This window comes from Plectropomus leopardus, chromosome 10, assembly GCF_026936395.1.
Source record: "Plectropomus leopardus strain MGB_pleo_1.0 chromosome 10, ASM2693639v1, whole genome shotgun sequence".
In the NCBI taxonomy this organism is placed as follows: Eukaryota; Metazoa; Chordata; class Actinopteri; order Perciformes; family Serranidae; genus Plectropomus; species Plectropomus leopardus.
In genome coordinates, this window is record NC_142185.1 from 33,930,831 (window position 1) to 33,952,121 (window position 21,291).

General features: G+C 38.6%; 1 protein-coding gene across 10 annotated transcripts; it reads right to left on the reverse strand.

Moving 5' to 3' along the window:
* Window positions 1-760: 760 nt before the first annotated feature.
* rbm44 (RNA binding motif protein 44) lies at window positions 761-20,709 on the reverse strand. Of its 10 annotated transcripts, none has more exons than XM_088083691.1 (22): window positions 20,667-20,709; window positions 15,061-15,130; window positions 11,231-11,363; window positions 10,157-10,184; window positions 9,957-10,063; window positions 8,699-8,773; window positions 8,551-8,617; window positions 8,427-8,461; window positions 7,470-7,687; window positions 7,136-7,353; window positions 5,941-6,520; window positions 5,802-5,863; window positions 5,321-5,470; window positions 4,625-4,790; window positions 4,482-4,516; window positions 4,302-4,377; window positions 4,071-4,206; window positions 3,767-3,904; window positions 3,613-3,680; window positions 2,869-2,942; window positions 2,361-2,607; window positions 761-1,580 (listed from the first exon to the last, which is right to left on the reverse strand). In XM_088083691.1, the coding sequence occupies exons 3-22, from the start codon at window positions 11,298-11,300 to the stop codon at window positions 1,290-1,292; spliced, it is 2,841 nt and encodes a 946-aa protein (XP_087939817.1). In that variant the 5' UTR covers window positions 11,301-11,363; window positions 15,061-15,130; window positions 20,667-20,709; the 3' UTR covers window positions 761-1,289. The 10 variants fall into 10 exon arrangements, with proteins under 10 accessions (XP_087939817.1, XP_087939816.1, XP_087939815.1 ...); XM_088083690.1 differs by having other exon boundaries at window positions 15,043-15,130; window positions 20,667-20,703; XM_088083689.1 differs by lacking the exons at window positions 15,061-15,130; window positions 20,667-20,709 and adding an exon at window positions 11,974-12,131.
* Between the last annotated feature and the right edge of the window lie 582 nt (window positions 20,710-21,291).

Below are 21,291 nucleotides of genomic sequence, written 5' to 3' on the forward strand. Positions count from 1 at the left end.
GCTGCAGGCTGCCTATAAAAACTATCAGAAACATTGATTTTGCAAAGCGCATTTTGTGTGCAGAGCAGTATTGGTTTCAGTATTTGACACTGCACAAAAAGTAATATTAAAAAAAAAAAAATCAATGTTGCTGCAAATCATTGACATAGCCTTGGTTGTGATAATAATAAAGTCTACATTGCATGCAGTATATTGGTAATAATAGTTTTTTCATCTGAAAACACGTGGCATCGTGACAGAAACCTGGAATTTAAAGGGTTAAAATTCTGAAAATTAATGAATATTTAATATTTCTGATTAGTACTGAATGAAATAACACATTTTTTTTTACTTTCATTGAGTTTATTCTTTTAACCAACAACAGTCCTAATCATAAATATCAGATATTTATTAATTTACAGAATTTTAACCATTTAAATGCCGTTTTTTGTCATGATTCCACTATGTTTTTAAATTTTAAAAAATTAAATAATTTAAATACTAATAATAATTAATAATTATTATTTTGAATATACTACATGCTAAGTAGATTTTTTATTATCACAGCCTTGGATATGTCAATGATTTGTAGCAATATTGATTTTTATAAAGTGTCAAACACTCACACCGCTCTGCATACAAAATGGCTTTTCAAAATTAGGCTATAATAATATTATTTATTTTATTATATAATAATATTATTATTTTCTCATTTCATTGAGTCTATTTTTTAATGAACATCATCTCTCAGCTTAGATTCAACATATGAAGTTTCACCAAAGTTTTTATTTAACACTTGCTTTGGCAATGTAAACATATTTTTCTCATGCCAATTAAGCATCTGAATTGAAATGAAAAGCCCTTGAATCAAACAGAAAGCAGCTGACATCGAGCAGAACAAAGCTAACGTAAGGAAAATATCCTTTTCACTGACAGACGACATAAAATACAACCAAAGCTGCTCTGTGAACAACTTTAACTTCAACACCATACCAGAAATCTGTATAAACTCTGATTAAAAACAAATTAAAATAATAACATTTTCATGTAACTCCCAAAAAACTGACAGAGGAGGCACTGTGTGAAGCCCTCAAACTTTCAAATATCCAAAACAAAAAGCGGTAAATAAACCATCTGATGCTACTTTGAAGGAATGATCTCTACGGTGAAGTAAAACACAGTTTTAGAACGTTTTTTCTAATTCCTTTTAGAAGAACTATTTCCCCTTTCTGTCAAACATCTGAGTTCTAAAGGAAAACTCGAGGGGTCGAGGTAGTTTTCAAAGAAAACATCTGAAGCACTGCTTCCTCCTAACTGCGCGGAGCTGGCTGCCTGCTCAGGAGCTCGGACGTCATCTCCCTGATGGTCCTGAGCGGCAGGCCGCTGAGGACGCCCTGGTGTTTGTCCTTCAGCTCCATCAGAGCGTCCACAATCCTCTGCCTCGCGACGTCGGGGTGGCGCTGTGTCAGCTCTGCCATCAGGGTGTCGAAGCTGCCCATGGTGCCGTAGTGTTGAGGCACGCAGGTTCCCTTCGCTGTCGGGGAGATGCACACCACCTTCCTGTTCTTGATGCCGGAGCTGAGCGGCGGCTGAGTTATCAGCTGAAGAGACGACAGAGAAATTAATCAAAACCAGAACATTAAAACATTCACAGCTGTTTAATTTTTCAGGATACATTGAATTATTGAATATCTCTATAATGGCGTTATGCTTTATTTCAGGGCTGCCACCCGTGATTACTATTGTTACGGTTTTGTTTATACAGGGTTCTAACAGATTTTCATGAATGAAAATTTCAAAACTTTATCATCTTACTTATTTAGATATACTCTATATATCTATATTTTTGTGGTCTTTATTGCTATATTTACACATTTCTATTTCATTTTTGCAGTTAGTATCAGTACATTTTCCTATATGATCTGTGTTATTATTATTAATCATCATCATTAATAATGTTGCAGGAAACTGATTTTTTTTACATGTGCAATTGTACGGTCTCTTTCTATTGGTCAGCTTCCTGGTCCACTTTAAGAGGAGTTTGGTTCAGGACCATATCAGAATCAGAATCTGGTTTTATTGCAAGTATATTTACACATACAAGGAATTTGACTGATTTGTTTTGGTGCAAAACAAATAACAGGAAGAACAAAAATAGTAACTTTAAATAAAATTTAAAATACAGAAGCAATATAAAACTATAAAATAAAAGAGGAATATAAAGAACAGAAAATGTACGTACAAAAGGTGCAATAGAAACATCCTAACAGAACAGTCTAACAGCAGGCATGAGCCAAGAAACCACAAGTTTTACTTCTTCAAAACATCATCAGTTTCTCTGAATAAAGCAGATCTCGTACTTTCCTTCCTCACATTCTCACCTTTCTGTCAGTGCAGCTGGAGTCAGTCCTGGAGTTTTGTGGTTTGGCGGCCTCCCGTGAAGACCCGGGCCCCCTGATGGAGGCTGAAGCCTGGCTCTGGTTCTGGTTCTGGCTCTGGTTCTGGCTCCCACCAGGGGCTCTGTTGATGTGCTCCACATGTAAAGCATGGCCTTGCACGCAGCAGCCATTCAGCTCTCTCGCTGCAGCCTCGGCAGATTGGACTCCGCTTAAAATCACTATGGCAACTCTGGAGAACGCAGCCAGAGAGACGGGCAGCAGTAAGACTGACAGTAATGTGTCGGTATGGGAGGCAAATTGCTTATCGAACAGCTGCATTAAGAGTGTGACTTGTAACTGACGCTGATGAATAAGGATTAACAAAACAAAGATATAATGTTTAGAAGAGGAACATCTGTGCTTCTAGATGCAACAACACATGAATCTGACACACGTACGAAGGACTGAAAGTGACGTGTTAAAAACATCAGACAGCAGAGCGGCCGCTCACCTCAAATCATTCTTCAAAGCACTGATGCTGACTTCAGAGGGACGGTATTTCTCAAACCACAGCATCACATCACTCTGACAAAGACAAAAGATATAATTCAAAACCTGCACTGCCCTCTGCTGCCCGGTACGGTGACACACAACGCAGCAACTCTTCAAAATCTGAACTGCTATTACCCCTCTGAAGACTGTCAGTTTTTTTTGTGCTGCGCTCACATGCCTTTTACAAGTAATATAACCTTTCAAAAACTGAGCAGACTGGTTCATTTCTTCCATAAAGATGGGGAAATTAGGCAACAAGCTACTTGGCAAGAAATGTCCCAACAATACCAAGAAAAAAGAAAAATTGGATTATTAGAAAATAGTCAAAAATAGGGAAAATGTCTAGAAAATCACTTTTTATAATTAGTATATTTAGTATATTTAATATTAAGTTACAGAAAAAATATGATATGATAAAATATATGATATAATTACATACATACACATCATTTTTTATTTTCAGCACTTCTTCTAGGTAAACGTTTTTGATTTTTCAAAGTCATTTTCTGGTTTTTGCTGCTTTTTGGGCCATGTTTTGTTAAGCAGCTTTTTGCATTCCCCCTGTGCTTTTGAAAGAAATTAAAACAATATGCTTGGTTTAAAAGGGTTAATATTTAATTGCATACGACAACAATAATAGCACTTAAATCAGAAGTACATTGATGTGGTTGTGTTTGTCAGCAGCAAAAATGTCCAAACTCACGTCAGTCACACTGGCGGGCAGATTGGAAACACAGAGGACGGAGCTCTTGACGTCCTCGCTGGCTGATTCTGTGGTTAAAACGCATTCAAATAATCAATTTAAAATCTCTATATGTGCATTTCCAGTGCCTTAGCTATATTCACTGACCACTTACTGTTCGTCATATCTTTTGCGATCAGGGTTGGGTCCGACTCTTGTCCCGTCTCGGCAGCCGCTGCAGCTCCGGCAGGCTCCAGGTCTTCTTCAGCATCGTACCACGCCTCACATGTGCTGAGCTCATTGCATTCAGCTGCTGTCCACACGCAGAACGGCCCACCTTCATTTCAATGACTACTTCCCGGGGGCCTCATTACATATAAATATCATAACTACTTGTCTTTCTTATTTTTATTTTACCATAGTTTCTGCATGGGGCCCCGGTCCTTTATTTAAAGTGTTAGAGGGATGCTTTTGCTTACTTGTCTGCTTTTCTTCTGGCTTGTCTGCTTTATGGAGAACATCTTTGTCCCAGGGGACAAGAGTGACAGCTCTCCTCGGTTTGCTGTTCTCCTTCTTGACCTGTTTAAGACGAGTCAAACACCAAAGCTGTTGAGACTGATGAGAACAAAATTGGGCCCAGTTAGGATCAATAAAGCAACATGAGAGGTTTGGTTTTAGTTGGACTCTGACGTCTCAGTGTGTAAACATACCCTGCAGCTGTATCTGCTTTTGTTATCAGAACATTTTTGCTCTGATGTTTCAGGTTTCTTCTGCTCCTCAGAGCTCCTTGGGATCAGAAATTAAAACATTACAGCGTGTAGAGAGTCTAGTCTGCTAAACCGCTGAAATTGAATCACATCAGACACACATGCGTGTCTGTACGAACATACCAAGTTGGAACATCTCCAAGGACATCAGCAATGATCTAAACCGGGAAAATGAGACCATTTCTGTCACTGCTGTGGTTCCAAATATATAAAACACAGACGGTTTTCAGTATTTAGGCATTATTGGTTAGCAGGCAGAGTGTCACCTGTGCAGGGGAGTATCTTGCTCCTGTGGTAATCTTCTCAGAATCAACAGACAGAGACTCAAGTTGCTCCAGAGGGACTCCTGCCACGATCTTATCCCTCATCTGACTGTAGTCGGAGTCTAGTTTTTGCAGAACGCTTGAAATGTTGACAGGAGGGTTCTTTGGGCTAAAGAGAGAGGGGAGTAATTACAGTAAACAAAAAACGGTCTTACTTCATAGTAACCAATGAACGAAGAGTTTGCTCAGCGCAGTTTGATTATATGTACGTGATGTGGTAGCTTTCTACCCCGTCATTAGTAATTAAATAAACAGTTGGGATTGTGATTGGGTCTATCTCATAGACTGTATGAATAATACAGACTTATTAAAACTAGCTGAAAGGGGGCATATCTCCCCCTGCAGTAGTGGAGTCGAACATACTTGTATACAGGGACAAGGGCAGTAGTCAGATTAAATGACCTAATGAAGCTTTAACTGTAGCTCGACTGAACTGTGCATAGAAAACCTACTGACTGACTGTGAATAAGTACCTCATACAACCCCACTTCAGAAAATCTGTAACCTTTAACACCTGGAGGTTTTTTCACTGCTGATGTGCACAACATAAATCCTTCTGGATGAATATTTTACATTCAAGAACTGTCCCAGTGGAATAACAAAGGTCAAGTCTGATCAACATTGACTGATATTTCTTACGTTGGGGGGAGCTGGCCTCCCTCAGCAGACGTCAAGAAGAGTCTCCAGCAGTGCTGTCGGCACACGACGTACTGCAGGGCGAGCAGGTGCAGCTCTGCCTGCTGAGCACGCTGGATACAGTCACAGTCCTTTGTCAATGAACAGCCCAAACTGCAAAGAAGTATAGTATATATAATTAAATGTTAGTCCTACTACAGAAGAAATTCCCTGGCGCCAAGTTTATAGTATCTTGTGCTGCTTTCAGATGCCTTTCAAGAGTATTTAAACATTTGAACCCAGAGCAAACTGGTGAATTTTGCTTTAAAAGATCAGAAAAAAGGCAATGAGCAATTTGATATGAAAATTACATACGTACTTAAAATTAAGTTACAGATTTGCTCATTACCTTCTTCCCATTTTTTTTTTTAGAAAAAAAACCCAATCAATTCATTTTGCTGAGGTTTATAGGGTTAATATAGGACTGTGTGTATCAGATAATTACCTCTTCCTTTTCTCTTTTTGCTCTCTATGTTCCTCCTGAGCCATGCTGAGTTTGATAAATTCCTGAAACGTTAAAACAAGGTTGTGTAACGTTTTGCTGAAGCTATTTTAATGATTGCTCTTTAGATTGAAAACCTTACCTCAGCGAGATAGTCCAGGTCTGCCATGTGGACCTCAGTGATAACATGCTTGTCTGCTGTTTCTGGATCCTCAGTTTGGGTGCCAGCTGACGTGCGCGGTGCCCGCTCAGTGCCGACCATAACGACACAGGTAGAAGCGCGGGGCAGAGGGGAGGCGGATGTTTCTGCAGTGTTAATCTTCACGGCAGACGAATCAGACTTCAAGGTCTCACTGCTGGCTGCCTGCGCTTCACTGTCAGAGATGACAGGAGCCGAGTGAACCCCGGTGGTGTGTGCTTTCACAGTTTTGCTGGTCAGACAGATGACGATGCTCTTATCGTCGCTCATGATGCTGTGGAAGCTGTCGCTCTGATCTTCGAAGCATCGGAAACCATCATTATCTGCAGTGCTCTCGTTACCACAGACCATGTGATCCTGACAAAGTTCCACTGTGCTGTTTTCCTCCACTTGATCCAAAGGAGAGCCGACCTGTTGTAACTCGTCTGGCTGCATGATGCTCCTGTCACTGAACTCTGTACCATCCACTGCAACACTGTCAAAGCTGTAGTACTCCAGAGACGAGTCTTTTTCACTTGTTGGCCTGCAACATCAAACAATGATGCTCATACAGATAAACAAAATTCATTTTGAATTTCCAGTACTTTATACATTCTCTAAAACAACCATCAACATTCCTTATCAGTTCCTTTTTCATTACTGTATAACAGCTTTTTTAAATATATATTATTTTAAAAAGCTCATTAACACAACAAAGTCAGAACAGTCATGGAAGGGGTAAGTGACTGCGTTATTGGGCTTCGGTGTTGAAGGTATTGACTTTTTTAAAATAGTCTCTCGCTCACTCACTGTAGCAGGCAGCGTGAACAGGACTACACCATAACTGCAAGTGGGGAAAGTCAGTGATTCACAAGCACTCAAAAGTTTGACAGGCTGACCTGGTACACTTACAAGAGCTGCTCAAAAAGATTTGTTCATTGATTTTTGCCCATAACTACTGAGTGAAGTGAAATATCTTTGTACCCAGATGAGGTTTGCTCTGGTCAGTCTTGGTAGGAGTTAGAAACTTGTTTTCAAACTGATGAACTGCAACAACAATTTATAATTCCCATATATGTTAATATAAAATGTTAATAAACTAAGAGCTGCAAGAAACAAACAATTTGCATTTTGTGTCAACCATAAGATGCACACTCACTGTATCTGACTGACTTCAGCATATGTGAAGTCAGCACACTGGCTTTGTGCCATTGCAGTCTGGCTCCTGAGCTCTGGCTTTCCCCCCAGTCTGCATCTTTCCAGCTCCACGTCCAGAGAGAAGCTTGCCAGCGTTGCTGGATCCTTGAACACAGCTGCACTGTTGCTATTGCTCGCCATCTGCCATAATGGCCTTTGTTCGCTCAGATGGGATGAACCCTTCAAAAAAATCTTATATTAATTTTTTTGCATAATAAGGAAACTTTGCATTCACAGTCAAAGTCTCTACTAGTGTTACAACCAGCTGTTTAATATACAGAGAAAACTGCTTCTACCATCACAGTTTGGGCGGTCTGATGGTTTGCTTCCTGTGGGATCTGGCTGTCGAAGGCTGTTAGGAAGCGGTCTTGCAGGCGGATTTGCTGTTTGGTGTGGCAGACTCCCTCATGCGGATGTTTTTGTGATGCATCCCCACTGTTGCTACAGCCAAGCAGGGTCAATGTCTCTCTCAAATTGGGAAGCACCTCTATGTCGCGATGTGCATGAGGCATTTCTTGCAAAAGAAGTAAACAAACAGAACTGGAAGCTGAAGCTTTTTGCTTGCGTCTTAATTCCATTCTCCAATCTTATGACAGGCTTTTTTTGTGTTTTGCCAGCACTCGAATATGGATATTTCTTAAAATGCTTATCCCTAGTTTTAATGTTTAATGTGGTAGCTGTGTTGGCTCATTAGGTTAGCAGACTGTTTCCCAGACAAAGACTAAGCCTAATCACATACTAAACTTTTTTCCCGATGATTTCTACATGTAGGTTTTAACAATCTACTTTTTTCATCCAGGTGGTACAATGTCAAGACAATGATTTATCCACTGTACTGAAGTTATAGACGTGTTAAATGAGACTCATGTTTCTGTTTTAGTCCATTTCAAAGCTTAGTCACAGTCTGGAAAACTGGCTCTACAGAAAATAAATATATTATTTTTTCATTCCAATTATTTTGACATGTTACTCACTAGAAATAATACTGGTGCTGGGTAATTTAAAGATTATGGATTCCCAGATGAATTTTCTGTGTGCTCTGTTTTTATTTAAAGGGTTTTTTAAGCAGCCTGGGATTTCTAAAACCGCAGGATGTGTAACCTGAGTTACAGTTCCTGATCAGCATTAAAACCGAAGTCAAATACAAAAACATGTTTTAAAAAATCTGAGTAATGCCTTTAATCTAAGATGTTTCTTATTTCTCTTTTAAAAGTCACATTAAGCTCTCAAAAAAATAAATTCAAGTATCTTACCAGATCTGCTTGTCTTTGCTCCTGACATTGTAGATCTGAAAACAAAGATTCAACAATAAATCAGTGGAAAATGATAAAGGCTTGACTCATTTGACTCAGCGTGTTATCTATTCGCTGCACTTACTGCGCGTCGTGCGTGTGGTTGCTGGATGTCATGATCGGCTGCGCAGGTCTGTCGGCTCCAGTGGTGTCTGTGATGTTAGTGAATAAAAGCTGTCAGTGTATAATCTGTGCACAGCTATAAGAAGATAACAGCATGTTTACAGACTTACTCTTCACATAAACATGATGCCGAGACAGCTCTAGGGCCGGATGTCTTTGCAAGAAGTGGTGAAACCCTCCGTCATCTAGAGAAAATGAAAAAAATTACATTTGACTGTTAATCTCCCACCTAATTACAAAAAAGGTGGGCACTGCCAGTTACACATTAAGTTTAAATTTGCCGCCTGCCCCGTATATACAAAGTTACTTCTCGTGTCAGCTTAAAGTCGAGACAACTCTGTCCGCCCCGTATTCGACAATCCTTTAAGCACTCTAGTTTATGAACTCGGTAAAGTGTTGTCTATGTTTACTAAAATTTTTAAACCAATCACACCAATCCTAAAATGCTTTGGAAAACAGTTGCATGAACTTTTTCCAGTTATGCACATGATAAATGGGATCAATGGATCAAGATAAATGGGAAAAATCCTACGGTCCCTTCTGACAACACTTTGACTCAATCTGACTCCGTCTTTATGAATTTATGGATCAGGACTTTTCTCTCTGTATTGATCTCATATTTCTGTATTTATTTCGTTTACACCAACCCTGGCTACAATGAACGATATGTACCGTTATGAGCTCATGTCGTTTAGACACAAGGTTACGATGAACTGTAACTCTCCTCCTGGATGTGTGTGAGTGTGTGTGACTGTACTTTTAAGTTTTGTGGATTGATTTATGTTTTGTTTATGTCCTCACAATTTGCCAATGAAAATAATATTTAAAAGTGGCGCCCGCTCTACCAACTGAGCTACTGGGCTTTCCTCTCTCTCTCCCCCTTTCAGGCCTTAGCTGTCCTCTCTCCAATAAAGGCAAAAGCCAAAAAAACCCTTAAATAAATAAAAAATGTATAATAATAACAACAATTTAAAAAATAATAATAATAAAAAAGTGGGGACTAAATTAAACCTGGGAATAACATGTACAGATTCTGAAAATAGGCATCTACATTATTTTCTTAGTGTTAGAAAATAATGAAAAAAAGCCAAAAGCCAAAGTCATTTGATTTACAATTAGAAAATGACTGAGAAAAGCAACAAATTTTCACATCGAAAAATAACTTGATGGTTAATCAATTATCAGAATGGTTGCTAATTAATTTTCTGTCACTCAACTAATCATGTCAGCTCTGGTATGTTGCATGGATTTTGGCTAACATGAACACAAGCCGTCCGAACAAGCTTTAGCCTTGCTGCAATACTCATCAATTAAAAAATGTACAAAACAGATGTGATTTTGGCCCCATGTGGCCGCACTGAAACATACCTTGTATGATCTTCCTGTCTTCTGGACACAAATGGAGATACCAACCCAGCAGCTTGGGGTCAGTTAAGGAAAGGTATATATGGTTATCCACCAAATTAAATACAGAACTGTAAAATGGAGAACAACAGCCCTCGGTTATACACAGCTATTCACATTAGTTGAACTAAACATACAGATGGCGAGATGATATAGCTGCATACCTGTCCAGAAATAATTTTCTGTTCTCTGCTGTTGATGAAGAAAACACAGATTAATGAGTAGCACCCTAGGCAAAATTTGTTACTGATAACAAGACATTATTGCAAAGATTTTTAAATGACTAACTAGAAAACGCATTTAGTGCAGAAAATGCATGTGAATGCAGACAGCTGACTCAAAACCATGGCTGAATATGCAGAAATCCAATCAAATTGCCCCAAACATCTGAGGTGAACTGCCTTACCTAAAGACGCTAAGAGCTGAAATACATTACTAAAAAAGCTGGACACTTTTTAGTAGAAGTAGTACCAGTTTTATATATAGTTCTAGAGGTAGTACAAGCAGCAGTAATAGAAGAAGTAGCTGTAATACTACTACTAGAAGTAGTCGTCTCAGATGTCGTAAAAAAAAAAAAAAAATTAAATACAGTAGGAGACAAAACACAGACAAGAAAGAAAAAGAAGAGAAAGAGAACTAGTAGTTGAAGTATACACAGTAGTAATAATGGTAATGGTGGTAGTAGTAGCAGCAGCAGTAGTAGTAGTTAGTGGTAGTGGTAGAAGTATTTCAAGTGGGAGTTGCAGTATATGCAGTAGTAGCAATGGTAGTAGCAGCAACAGCAGTAATAGTAGTAGTAGAAGTAGTTGAAGTGGTAGCGGGAGTATAAGCAGTAGTAGTAGTAGTAATAGTAGTAGTAGTAGTAGTAATAGTAGTAGCAGCAGCAGTAATAGTTGTAGTTAGTAGTTGTAGTTAGTAGTAGTAGAACTAGTTGAAGTGGTAGTTGCAGTATAGGCAGTAGTAGAAGTAGCAGCAGCAGTAATAGTTGTAGTTAGTAGTTGTAGTTGTAGTTAGTAGTAGTAGTAGTAGTAGAAGTCATAGTCGAGGCAAAATGTGTCATTAAGAGACATTAAGAGATCAATATTTTTATGTACCTAATTAATTTTACAGCGCATCCGGAGACAGCATTGATCATTCAAAGCTCGCTGCAGTCAGAAACCTGCTACTTTATGGATATTTTACCAAAATAAAGCTTTACCAACATAATTTCAGTAACTGCTCTTCGGGACGTTACTTACTCGGACTCGGCACCGTGTTGTACCTGCAGGGCAACACCCGCGACGGCACCACCACGCCCGCGTTAGCCATGTACGCTGACCCGGGAACGGTCACCTCGTACGGTAACGTGATGGGAAAGCTCGGCCACACGGTCTGAAAAACAGCCATGGGTTGAATGTCCGAAACATCCGTCCAAAAAAACGGATAAGCAGCCATTGAGGTCGACAAACAGCGCGACTCCGTTACGACTTCAAAAATGAACGTTAACGGCTAGCTAGCTAACGTTAGCTAGCTAATAGGCTAACCAGGCTAATCAAAGCACAAAGGGTTAACGAAAAACGCGCTGAACGCCTTTTACCTGCTGCGTTGACATTTTCAGCGTCTTTGAATAAAAAAATATATATTTATATTCATAAAGTCGGACTTTGGTTGGATTCAGTCGCTATAACGTTTAAAGGTGGCGCCGTTAGCTAGTGAGCTAAATTAGCCGTCCCTGTCTGCACCGGATTAATCTGCCAATTAAGTTAATTGGTAACTACAGTATCTGCGTTTAAAGGGTCAGTCCACCCAAATTTTCTGCACATACTCTCACTCCATGCAGTCCAAGTTTAGGAAAAGCCAAATGATCTCATATAAATCACAAAAGACTGACGTTTGTACAGTTTTACCACAAAAAATGTTAAAAGTCAAATTCCTGCATATTTTCATCCAGTTTTCTCTTGTTTACCTCTGACACACAAAAAGGACATGGGCTGAAGCTCACCAAATATAGCATTATTCAATATATTGTGATCTCTCAAGTGGAGAGAGTCGTATTTGAAAGTACAGTTGGGTCTGTGTTCACTGATTGCTAGTGATCAACACCCCCGCGCGCCACTCAAGGATCCTGCTGTTGTGGTTTTTCTCCCAACAGCCACAGGGAAGACAATTATGTAAGTTTGACGTCAGCCTGCTAAAATCCAGCGGATTAAATGTAGTGGCTGTATTGTGCCACTGAGACATAGAAATGCTGCATTTTATTCTGTACATTTCAATTCAGTGCAGCACCTTTATTGTCCTGGTGTGGAAATTCAATGTGCAGCTGAGAGTGAAAAACACATATTACAACAGCTTCAATTCTCAACTCCCACACGACACCCACGATTTACTGAAAAAAAGAAAGAAAGACAGCAAGAAGAAGAAAGCTGCAGCCTGTGAAGAATTCAGCTGCAACAGGGAACAGTTTGTCCATCTACTGCAATGTGTCGTTTAAAATGACGAAAGCCTGTTAAGAGAGTTTGACTGTTTTTTAATTTTTTTCTTTTTAAGCCAGCAAACGGTCTTCTAGTGGTGTAGGTAGTCTGATGGTTAGCCTCTGGGAGGTCAGCCCTCTGTTTCCAAATCCCTTTTTTTATTCCATCTAAATTAGACCCTTTGTTCCCTCAGACCCATGTTCCCTCGGCCATAGTTTCTCCATCCGTATCAGGACTTATGTTCCCTTGTGAAGTTTTTCCATTTAAATTAGGACCTAGATTCCCTCAGGAACCTTTTTCTAAATTTAAATTAGACCCTATGTTCCCCTTAAAACTTTTTTCCCATCTTATTTAGGGCCTTTTTTTCCCCCAAGTTCAGCCCTATGTTCCCCCGTGAACCTTTTGTCCATCCCAAATTAGGTCCCTCAGACCTATTTTTTTTTTCTTATCCAAATTGGGCCCTTTGTTCTCTCAGTTCTATTTTTTTTAAATTAGAAACCAAATAAACATATTTGAAGAAAGATGGAAGAAATTGATTAAATATATAATATTAAAACCATTTTCCCTCCATATAACTCATAATAATACCCAATGTGAATAAATACATAACACATACCTCTCTATTTATCAACCTAGGAATTCTGAATGAGTCTTTATTATATGCATATTTATTTACTTGTATATATATATATATATATATATATATATATATATATATATATATATATATATATATATATATAATTTTTATTGTATTTTTATTTTTTATTATTTGCAGATATGTCACTGGTTTGTATGTATTTGTTTATTCAACTTCAAAAATACTAATAAAAAGAAAAAAATCCAAAGAAAACTGGGACTGTGTACAAATGTAAAGCTCCAGAACGTCCACCAAATCGATTTTGTGATGAGAAAGCTTTGTCACTTCCTGCCTCCAAAAGTCGAGAACGAACTTTACATCTTAACGTTAACATCACAGTGTATTTTTCAGCCTTTTACAGGCTCTTATCTATGTGTGCTCCATCAGCATGTTAACAGCAAACAGCAGACACCTCCTTGACCTTGTTATCGCTGCTCATTGAAACCACATTATGTAACGCTAACAGTGAACCAGCTCATTAACAAACGGTTTCCATGAGTAACGCTCTGCGGTGCTAATGAAACATTTTGGCAGAGCTGTCACCTCAGATGTAAATTAGCTCAAAAACAAAAAAGGCTGTTAGAGGAGAACAAGAGAGCTTTCATAAATATTTTCACCCTACACTCTGGGAGCTGTTTTTGGGTTTACCTCAGCAGAAGGAAGGAGGGATTAACGATTTACCAACGTGACGATTAATGGCCTGTCCATGATTCAACTCTTAACACATTATGTTGAATAATCACTCATGGTAACTGCGTCCATGGGCCCCGCGGTGCAAACACGCAGAGGGCCCCATCGCCTCCTCTCCATAGGTACAAGACAGATTTTGTAGTTGTATCGAATATTTGTGGTTTTTTTGTCTCTTTGTAGCCGTAACACATTTTTCTGTGGTTTTGTACCTCTTTGTTGTAATTTTATATTTTTCTGTAGTTTTTTTCTTTTTTGTCTGTTGTTGTTTTGCCCTTTTTGTAGTCATTTTGTGTCTCTTTGTACTCATTTTGTGTCTCTTTGTAGTTGCTTGGTGTTGCTTTTGAATCATTTTCTTTCCTTTCTGTAGTCATTTTGAATCTCTTTGTGGTTGTTTCGTGTGTCTTTGCGGTCACGTTGCGTCTCTTTGTTGCTTAGAGTTTCTCTGTAGTCATTTTGGGTCTCTAGATATTTGAGTCTCTTTGCAATAGTTTGTTGTGTTTCTTTGTCGTCATTTTTAAGTCTCATTGTAGTTGGTTTTTTGTCTCTTTGGTCATTTTGAGTTTTTTTGTAGCTGCTTTGAATATCTTTTAGTTATTTTGTGTCTCTTAGTTATTTTGACCTTTTTCGTTGTCATTTTAAGTGTCTTTATGTTTCTCTGCAGCTGTTTCGTGTCCATTTGTTGTCATTAATTGTTTTGTTGTGGTCGTTTCGAGTCTATTCCTGGTCGGCATGTGTTAATATGAGATACATTTTGCAGGTGAAGGCCGGGGGGACCCTGAGCTCAGTAGGCCCGTCCATTTAACCATCCATTTCTGCACAATGCACTGCATATAATGATATTTTTCATGATATCTGATAAGAACACAATATATAACATCGTCTTATACAGAAGATGCACTAAGCGATTCCAATGCAGCCTCAGAGTGTCGTAGTTTTTTTGCAGGGAAATGATTAAGTATACAGTAAGTGCTGCACACATGCTTTGGAATAAACAAAGGAATTACTGGGTTGTTTAGTGCGTAGTGATAGTTACCATGGCTGAGGAGCAAAAAGGCAAAAAATAACCACCTACAGAAAAGAGCTCCATCAGCTGAAAATCTGAAGAAAAAAAATCACATATCCAGCTCACATCACTCTCTGTAATGCTCAAGTGCAAAAAAACACACAGCAACCAGCACCGGTTTTCATGTCGGCAGAGCTTGGGTTTGACATTATGTGATGATGAAATTTAAAGTTCATTTTTGAAAATGGAAACAGAAAACCAACTCACCACAGCTTTTAGTCTCACCTCAACGCTTGATTACAGGTTCCAATAAAAGGGGGCATGAAGCATTTTGGAGACGCATTTTTCTTGGACCCTGAAAAAAAATAAAAAATAAACAAACAAACCTCCTTGTCACTAATAACTTACATTTTGTTGGCTAAACTGTGCTGCACCCGTCCACTAGAGGGCAGCCACGGTTAATGCAAAACACGTAAGAGCTCTGATGACAATCTGAAGTAAATACTGACTTCTTGTGGGTGGTGTGTGTGTGTGTGTGTGAGAGAGAGAGAGAAATCAGTTATGTAACTGAGTTTTAGGAGCAAGGTCTCACCATGGTAATTAGCATTGTGCGAACACAGCGAGTTGGCCAAATAATGTGAAAGATTTGTGCTGTTCCCTTCCCGGCAGCATGACCCATATTTCTCAGCAGCCGAAGCCAGAACAGAGTGGTTCGCTTTCTCAAACTGCTGTGGATGGAGGCTCCTTTGTGTGTGTGTGTGTGTGTGGAGCTGAAACCACATTATGCTTGAGCTGCCTCGTCTTGTATCTGGATCAATAATTTACTCGGACGCAGCTTGTGGTCATGTGGTATATAATGTATGTTGAAGGGCTACCCATTTGATCTGTCCACTTTCCTCCCTTCTGAAGCGCAGCGCCGTGTATCGAGCCCTCTGTAATGGTGTAGGTATTGATTTAGTGTGATGTTTATGATGCAGCCTTGTTTGTTTCTCATGTGTGGAGCTGTAAATCATTCCTGCAACATGTATTTATTGTGTCTATACCTTTCTATTATGCAGGGGTGGACAGAAACTAAGTACTTTTACTTACAATACTTAGGACGCCAATGATTTTGTAAGAAACCAAGTGAAATTTCTTGAGTAACAAAGGGTTAAAAGCAAGTACTCTAGTACTTTAATTCACGTAATGCTTTGACTCAGCAATTTTCACTCGTATTGGAGTAATATTGGACCAGGAGTATCTATACTTCAACTCAAGTAATAGCGTTGTGTACTTTGTCCACTGCTGTTCGGCCTTGGTGGGTTAATTGGTGCCAAAGTGGAGGATTCAGTGTTGATGATGGAGCATTTCCAGGTGACCCGACCTCACCTGCTCCCGTTAAATGGATCAGGATCATTATATTGGGCACATGGCTTAATCTTGACTCTGGATAGAAGATCGAGGGTTAGTTTTAGCAACACTAGCAGCACAGTTTTAGGGATGGCAAATAAATGTCGGTCTGGTCCACATTCGATTCTGATTGAATTATGTCAAAAAAGACTGACCGGACTGCCGATTGCACAGATGTTAAAAGCCCTCCAAGGATGAAGCCTTTCCTCTCCGATTTAGGATAACATTTTTTAGTTAAATGTCATGAAAGGCATGAAATTTGACACAAACATCTTCCCCACAATTAATTTTTATTACTTTGGTGATCCCCGAATTTTCATCTCACACCACCATGAGGTCAAAATGTGAACTTTGGTTTATGACCAAACCAATGACATCGACGACCCAGGAAAGAGTCCTAAAACCTGAAAAACACATTCACGTTTTGTTTTACAACATATGTCACTAAATACCCCACTCACAAACTCTGAAGCCTTTATTCCTCTTAAAAAAGGCAATTTTTTACAAGTAGTTTGGCTTTTAATTGAACTTTACCAATTTTGTTATTGACTATTTATCTATAAATGTTGTCTGTTTTACTAGATGGTATATTATTTCATTATTTTAACATTTTTATTGATAATTCTTTGCGCTGTTATCCTTTCATTTACCTTTTTATCAACTATTTAGAGTATTTTATTTGTCTATTTTATGGAGTGGATTTCAATGGCGGCCCATGTACAGAGGCTGAGTCCTCGCCGCAGCGGTCGCAGGTTCGACTCCAGCCTCGGCCCTTTGCTGCACTTTCCACTTCACCTGAGTTAAATATTTTACACCCTTCAGTCCTAATCATAACTGCAAAATATGAAATCATTTTCTGAATTTTAACCCTTTAAAAGATAGTTTTTGACATGATGCCACTATGCTTTTAGATCAGTTTTTTTTTTTTTAAATAAAAGGTACCGTAGTCTTTTGGCAGTATTGTTGCACACATGTTCTTTGGGCTTGTTTGTTTCTGGCTAAATAATATTTCTAAAACTGATTTTGGATCAGATTAATTGTACAAGGAGGACGCGGGGGGACTTAATGCCTCTCCTCAGACCCTGGGGCCCTCTTGATGCGAGGCGACAGTGCTAACCACCACACCACTGTTTCGCTTTTTTTTTTTAAAATTCAGTCAACTTAAATTTTAAGGCAGCCCAGACTCTAGCTTTTATAAATTAAAACAGTTTATTTTTACAGAGTACTCCGGAAAAAGGCTAGTAAGTGGACTTTTTATCTTTTTATCAAGCAACTGTTTCCAAGGTCACAAATGAACTTTCACGCTCCAAACACCGGACAGTCTCAAGGTGTGTGTGTGTGTGTGTGTGTGTGTGTGTGACAGTGACGCATTGTTCATCTGAAAATCTGACTGTGGGCGTCTCTTTGAGAAATCACAGCTAAGGTGTGAATATTCAGTTTCTACAATAATATGCATTCCTACTGTTGTGTGTTAATCAGCCAGTGCTCCGTCAATAAAAAGGAAGTGTTACAATAATTGGATTAGGACATAAAATGCTTGAATTTCTGCCACGTTGTCGCAGTGAAATAGACTAACACAATCAGCAATATCTCCACTTGTCATAAAAGTCGATCTGAAGTGGACTTTTCTGGATTCGTCATGCTCCAGGCCACCCGCAAACCTCCACTTTCAAAGAAAAGAAAGTACAAAAAACAGCAAGGAGTAAATTTTATATATATATAAATAAAAAAAAGCTGTGTTATGAGTGCTGGCAGCTACTATGCTCACACGTACACGGTGTCAGGGCAGGGCGCCTCCCATGAGCACACTAAAAGGTCTCTCATAGCATTCAAAGGCTCTCTGCTCTCTCAATCAATGCAGGGTTGCCTGCCAGGCTGTTACTGGAGACCAGCGCTCGGCTTTTACTCTCTGTGGTTTGATGAGGCTCTGACTCAACAGCGGGCAGAGAGCTGCAGGCTGGCCATCAAAACAAAGCCCGGCTCCAAAGCCTCACGCTGTTATCACATACATCAGATACCGTCATGCTACGCGTTTCGGTCCATGACACGTTTAACAGCACACTGATGTTACAGGCCGTGAAAAAAAGAAAAAGCAGCCTCGGGATGCTTTTCGGATGTCGGGAAATCTTAGATGAGGTTTTTAAAACATCACAAGATAGCTGAGAAATGTTTTTCAGCTCACATGTCCTCAGCTGTTCACACACAATCAGTTCAAACAACACTCAGATCCACAATACAGCTAATGCTGCCTTCACGTGCTCCTGGGAAATATCGTACTTACGAGTTACGAGCACCTAATCACCAGTGGGAAACTGGGAAACTGGGAAACTGAGACATTTCAATGATACCTGAGTTGTCAAGTTGGGACATTGGTATTACGTTTCAGGGCGGACAGCGTGGACACAGTGTCCACTATTGTTGACATTTGTATTTTAACCCTTTGGGGCTGTTTGGCATATTTTTACACACTTTTCATTCTTAATTTTTCGATCATTTTGCTGTGTTCATGTATATGACATCACTTTTGTCAAGATTGTGTATACTTTGTTTGATCTTGGAATTTCCAGTTCAGCTCTACAATAAGTCTAAAATACGCCGTGTAAACAAAGATGCTAAATTCCTTCTACTAAGTGCAAATTTAACAATTTGCAACAATTTAAACCCACTCAAACTGCAGTTTTTGATCCCACAGCCATCAAAGCGTAAAAACATGCATTGCATTATTTCTGGGTGTCATGAAAGTAAAAATCATATTAAAGTATATTATATAAAGCCTGATTTTAAAAGTGCATCTTGTGTGCAGAGCGGTATGAATGTGACTATCTGACACTGTACAAAAAATAATAATGTAAAAAATCAATGTTGCTGCTCATCATTGACATATCCCAGGCTGTGATAATAATAATAAAAAAAATAATCTACATAGCATGTAGTATATTGAAAATAATTCATTTTTTGTGGGTTAGGGTCCTGCCTTTTATTTATTTATTATTATTTATTTATTTAATTATTTATCTCATTTTATTTCATTACTTTGATGTTTGTTATAAGACTTTACTAATTTTTATCTAATTAATTATATATGTATTTTGGATCACTTCTAATCTGTTATTGTTATTATAATTATTATTGTTCTTGTCACTGTTCATTTTATTTCTGTTGTCTGTGGGAATGTGTAACTGTATGAGGGGACATATATTTGTACATTGATTTGAGTTTTGATATACTCTTCAAATTTCAATAAAAACATTGCTGGACAAAAAATGCCATCCCAAAATAATTCTATATTTGGTTTGATATCAGTTCATTAAAGAAAGATGTAGCTCGAGGCAGTAAATGTGAGAACGTTTAACATCCTTTATATCTTTTAGATGTACAAAGCGTTAAGTCTTGTACCTCCCGGTGTTATCTCGGCCTGCAGACTGCACTTTAACCTCACAGCCATTGCACAGGGGCGCATGTATTCGATATTTTAATATTTATGGCGTACTCTGTGCTCTCAGTCAAGTCTAATACTTTAACTCATGAATAATTCTACACACTCAAATAACCTCAAAACTGTCTTCCTGTGCATCCGACTTTTGGATCTCACTGTAGGTTTTACAGCATCAGACTGTGAATTATTTCCTGATAATTCACATTTGAGCCTGAAAACATTTAGTGTAACTAATGCACAAATATAAAAATGTTATTTTTTGTTCTCTAATATTCTGCTAACAAACAAAAGCACTAAACACACTGAGGTTTGATTTCCAAAATGACAGTAAACTTCAGAAACAACAAATTTAATACTGTCATGATCTGGAGAGTCCGGCTCTCCGGATGTAGACAAGCAGGCTTTTCAGACCAGCATTCTCCTCCCCGTCTGCTATCTGTTATCGTTTTCTTTCTTTCTTCTTTTTTAAATTTGATTTATTTATTTATTTTTTATTTATTTATTTTCATCACAGCCTGGGATATGTCAGTGATTTACAGCAACACTGACTGTGACAGTGCACCTAGTGGAAATAACATTTATTTTCTCCATATGACAAATATGGTTAAAATGATGTCATCAGGTGGAAAAAACAAATTTCAAGGCAAAACGACACCCAGAAATAAAACAAGTCATGTTTTTATACTTTTATGGCTGCTGGATCAAAAACTGCAGTTTGAATGTGTTTCAATGGAGCATTTTTTTTTCACTTAACAGTATTAATGTACCAAATTTGTCTCCACGGTGTATTTTCGACTTATTGCAGGAGCTGAGCTGGAAATTACGAGATTTAACAAAAATACACAATCTTGCTAAATTTCATGCCATATGCATAAACACAGTCAGAATTTCCAAAACATGATGAAAGAAAAGTGAGTAAAAACTACAGTTCCTAAGAGTTAAATGACCTAAAAGACATAATTAACCGATTTTAATGAAGCTTTGTGTCATAACTGTGTGTGTGTGTGTGTGTGTGTGTGTGTGTGTGTGTGTGTGTGTGTGTGTAAATGCACTGTTGTGAACTAACCTCAGTTATAACAGTGTCCAGATCTCCCAGTTTGTCTCCCAGTTGGAACCAGATTTTCGTTGTAAACTCCTGATTGTACTTCCGCATTTCCGAAGCCCGCCGCCATGGAAACAAAGAGTAGCAGCACACCAAGAGAGTAATCCGCAACTCGCTCATTTTCTCTCAAAATCAGAGCAGACTCACATCAAACTGTGAAATAAAGCAATGCTGATTAAATATGAACCAATGTCTTGTTGCTGCATAGTCCGATTTTAGCCTAAAAACTCTCTATAAACATATTTAGCGCCGAGTTTAGCAACAGGAAGTAAGTGCCATACTGTTTCCGTTATTGAAAAAAAAACGGAGGCTGAAAAAAACACGATCAAACGATAAAACTAAAGCCCGCTGATCAAATGTAAACTAATATTCTGTTACTTTGCTTGTCCTTTTCGCACTTCAAAACTATCAACAAGATATTTTATCTCACCGTTTAGCTGTTATTCGAGATCGTTCGCTCCGTCCGCGGTTTGTTTACCCATCGGCCGCCATGTTGTTCCTTTGTCAAAGTTTTTTTAAACCCAAAATAACTTTATTGAGAACATTCACAAAATGCACGCTCGAGATTTTCATAAAATAAGTCGTATTT

Excerpts from the sequence above, each read along its gene's own strand:
- rbm44 (XM_042494053.2), bottom strand. The coding sequence starts at position 11,426 with ATGGCTGCTTATCCGTTTTTTTGGACGGATGTTTCGGACATTCAACCC. Across the intron at positions 7,688-8,426 it reads AGCAAAGACAAGCAGATCTG|AAATGCCTCATGCACATCGC; the intron begins GTAAGATACTTG and ends TTCTTTTGCAAG. Across the intron at positions 3,905-4,070 it reads GCCAGAAGAAAAGCAGACAA|CAGCTGAATGCAATGAGCTC; the intron begins GTAAGCAAAAGC and ends GCGTGTGGACAG.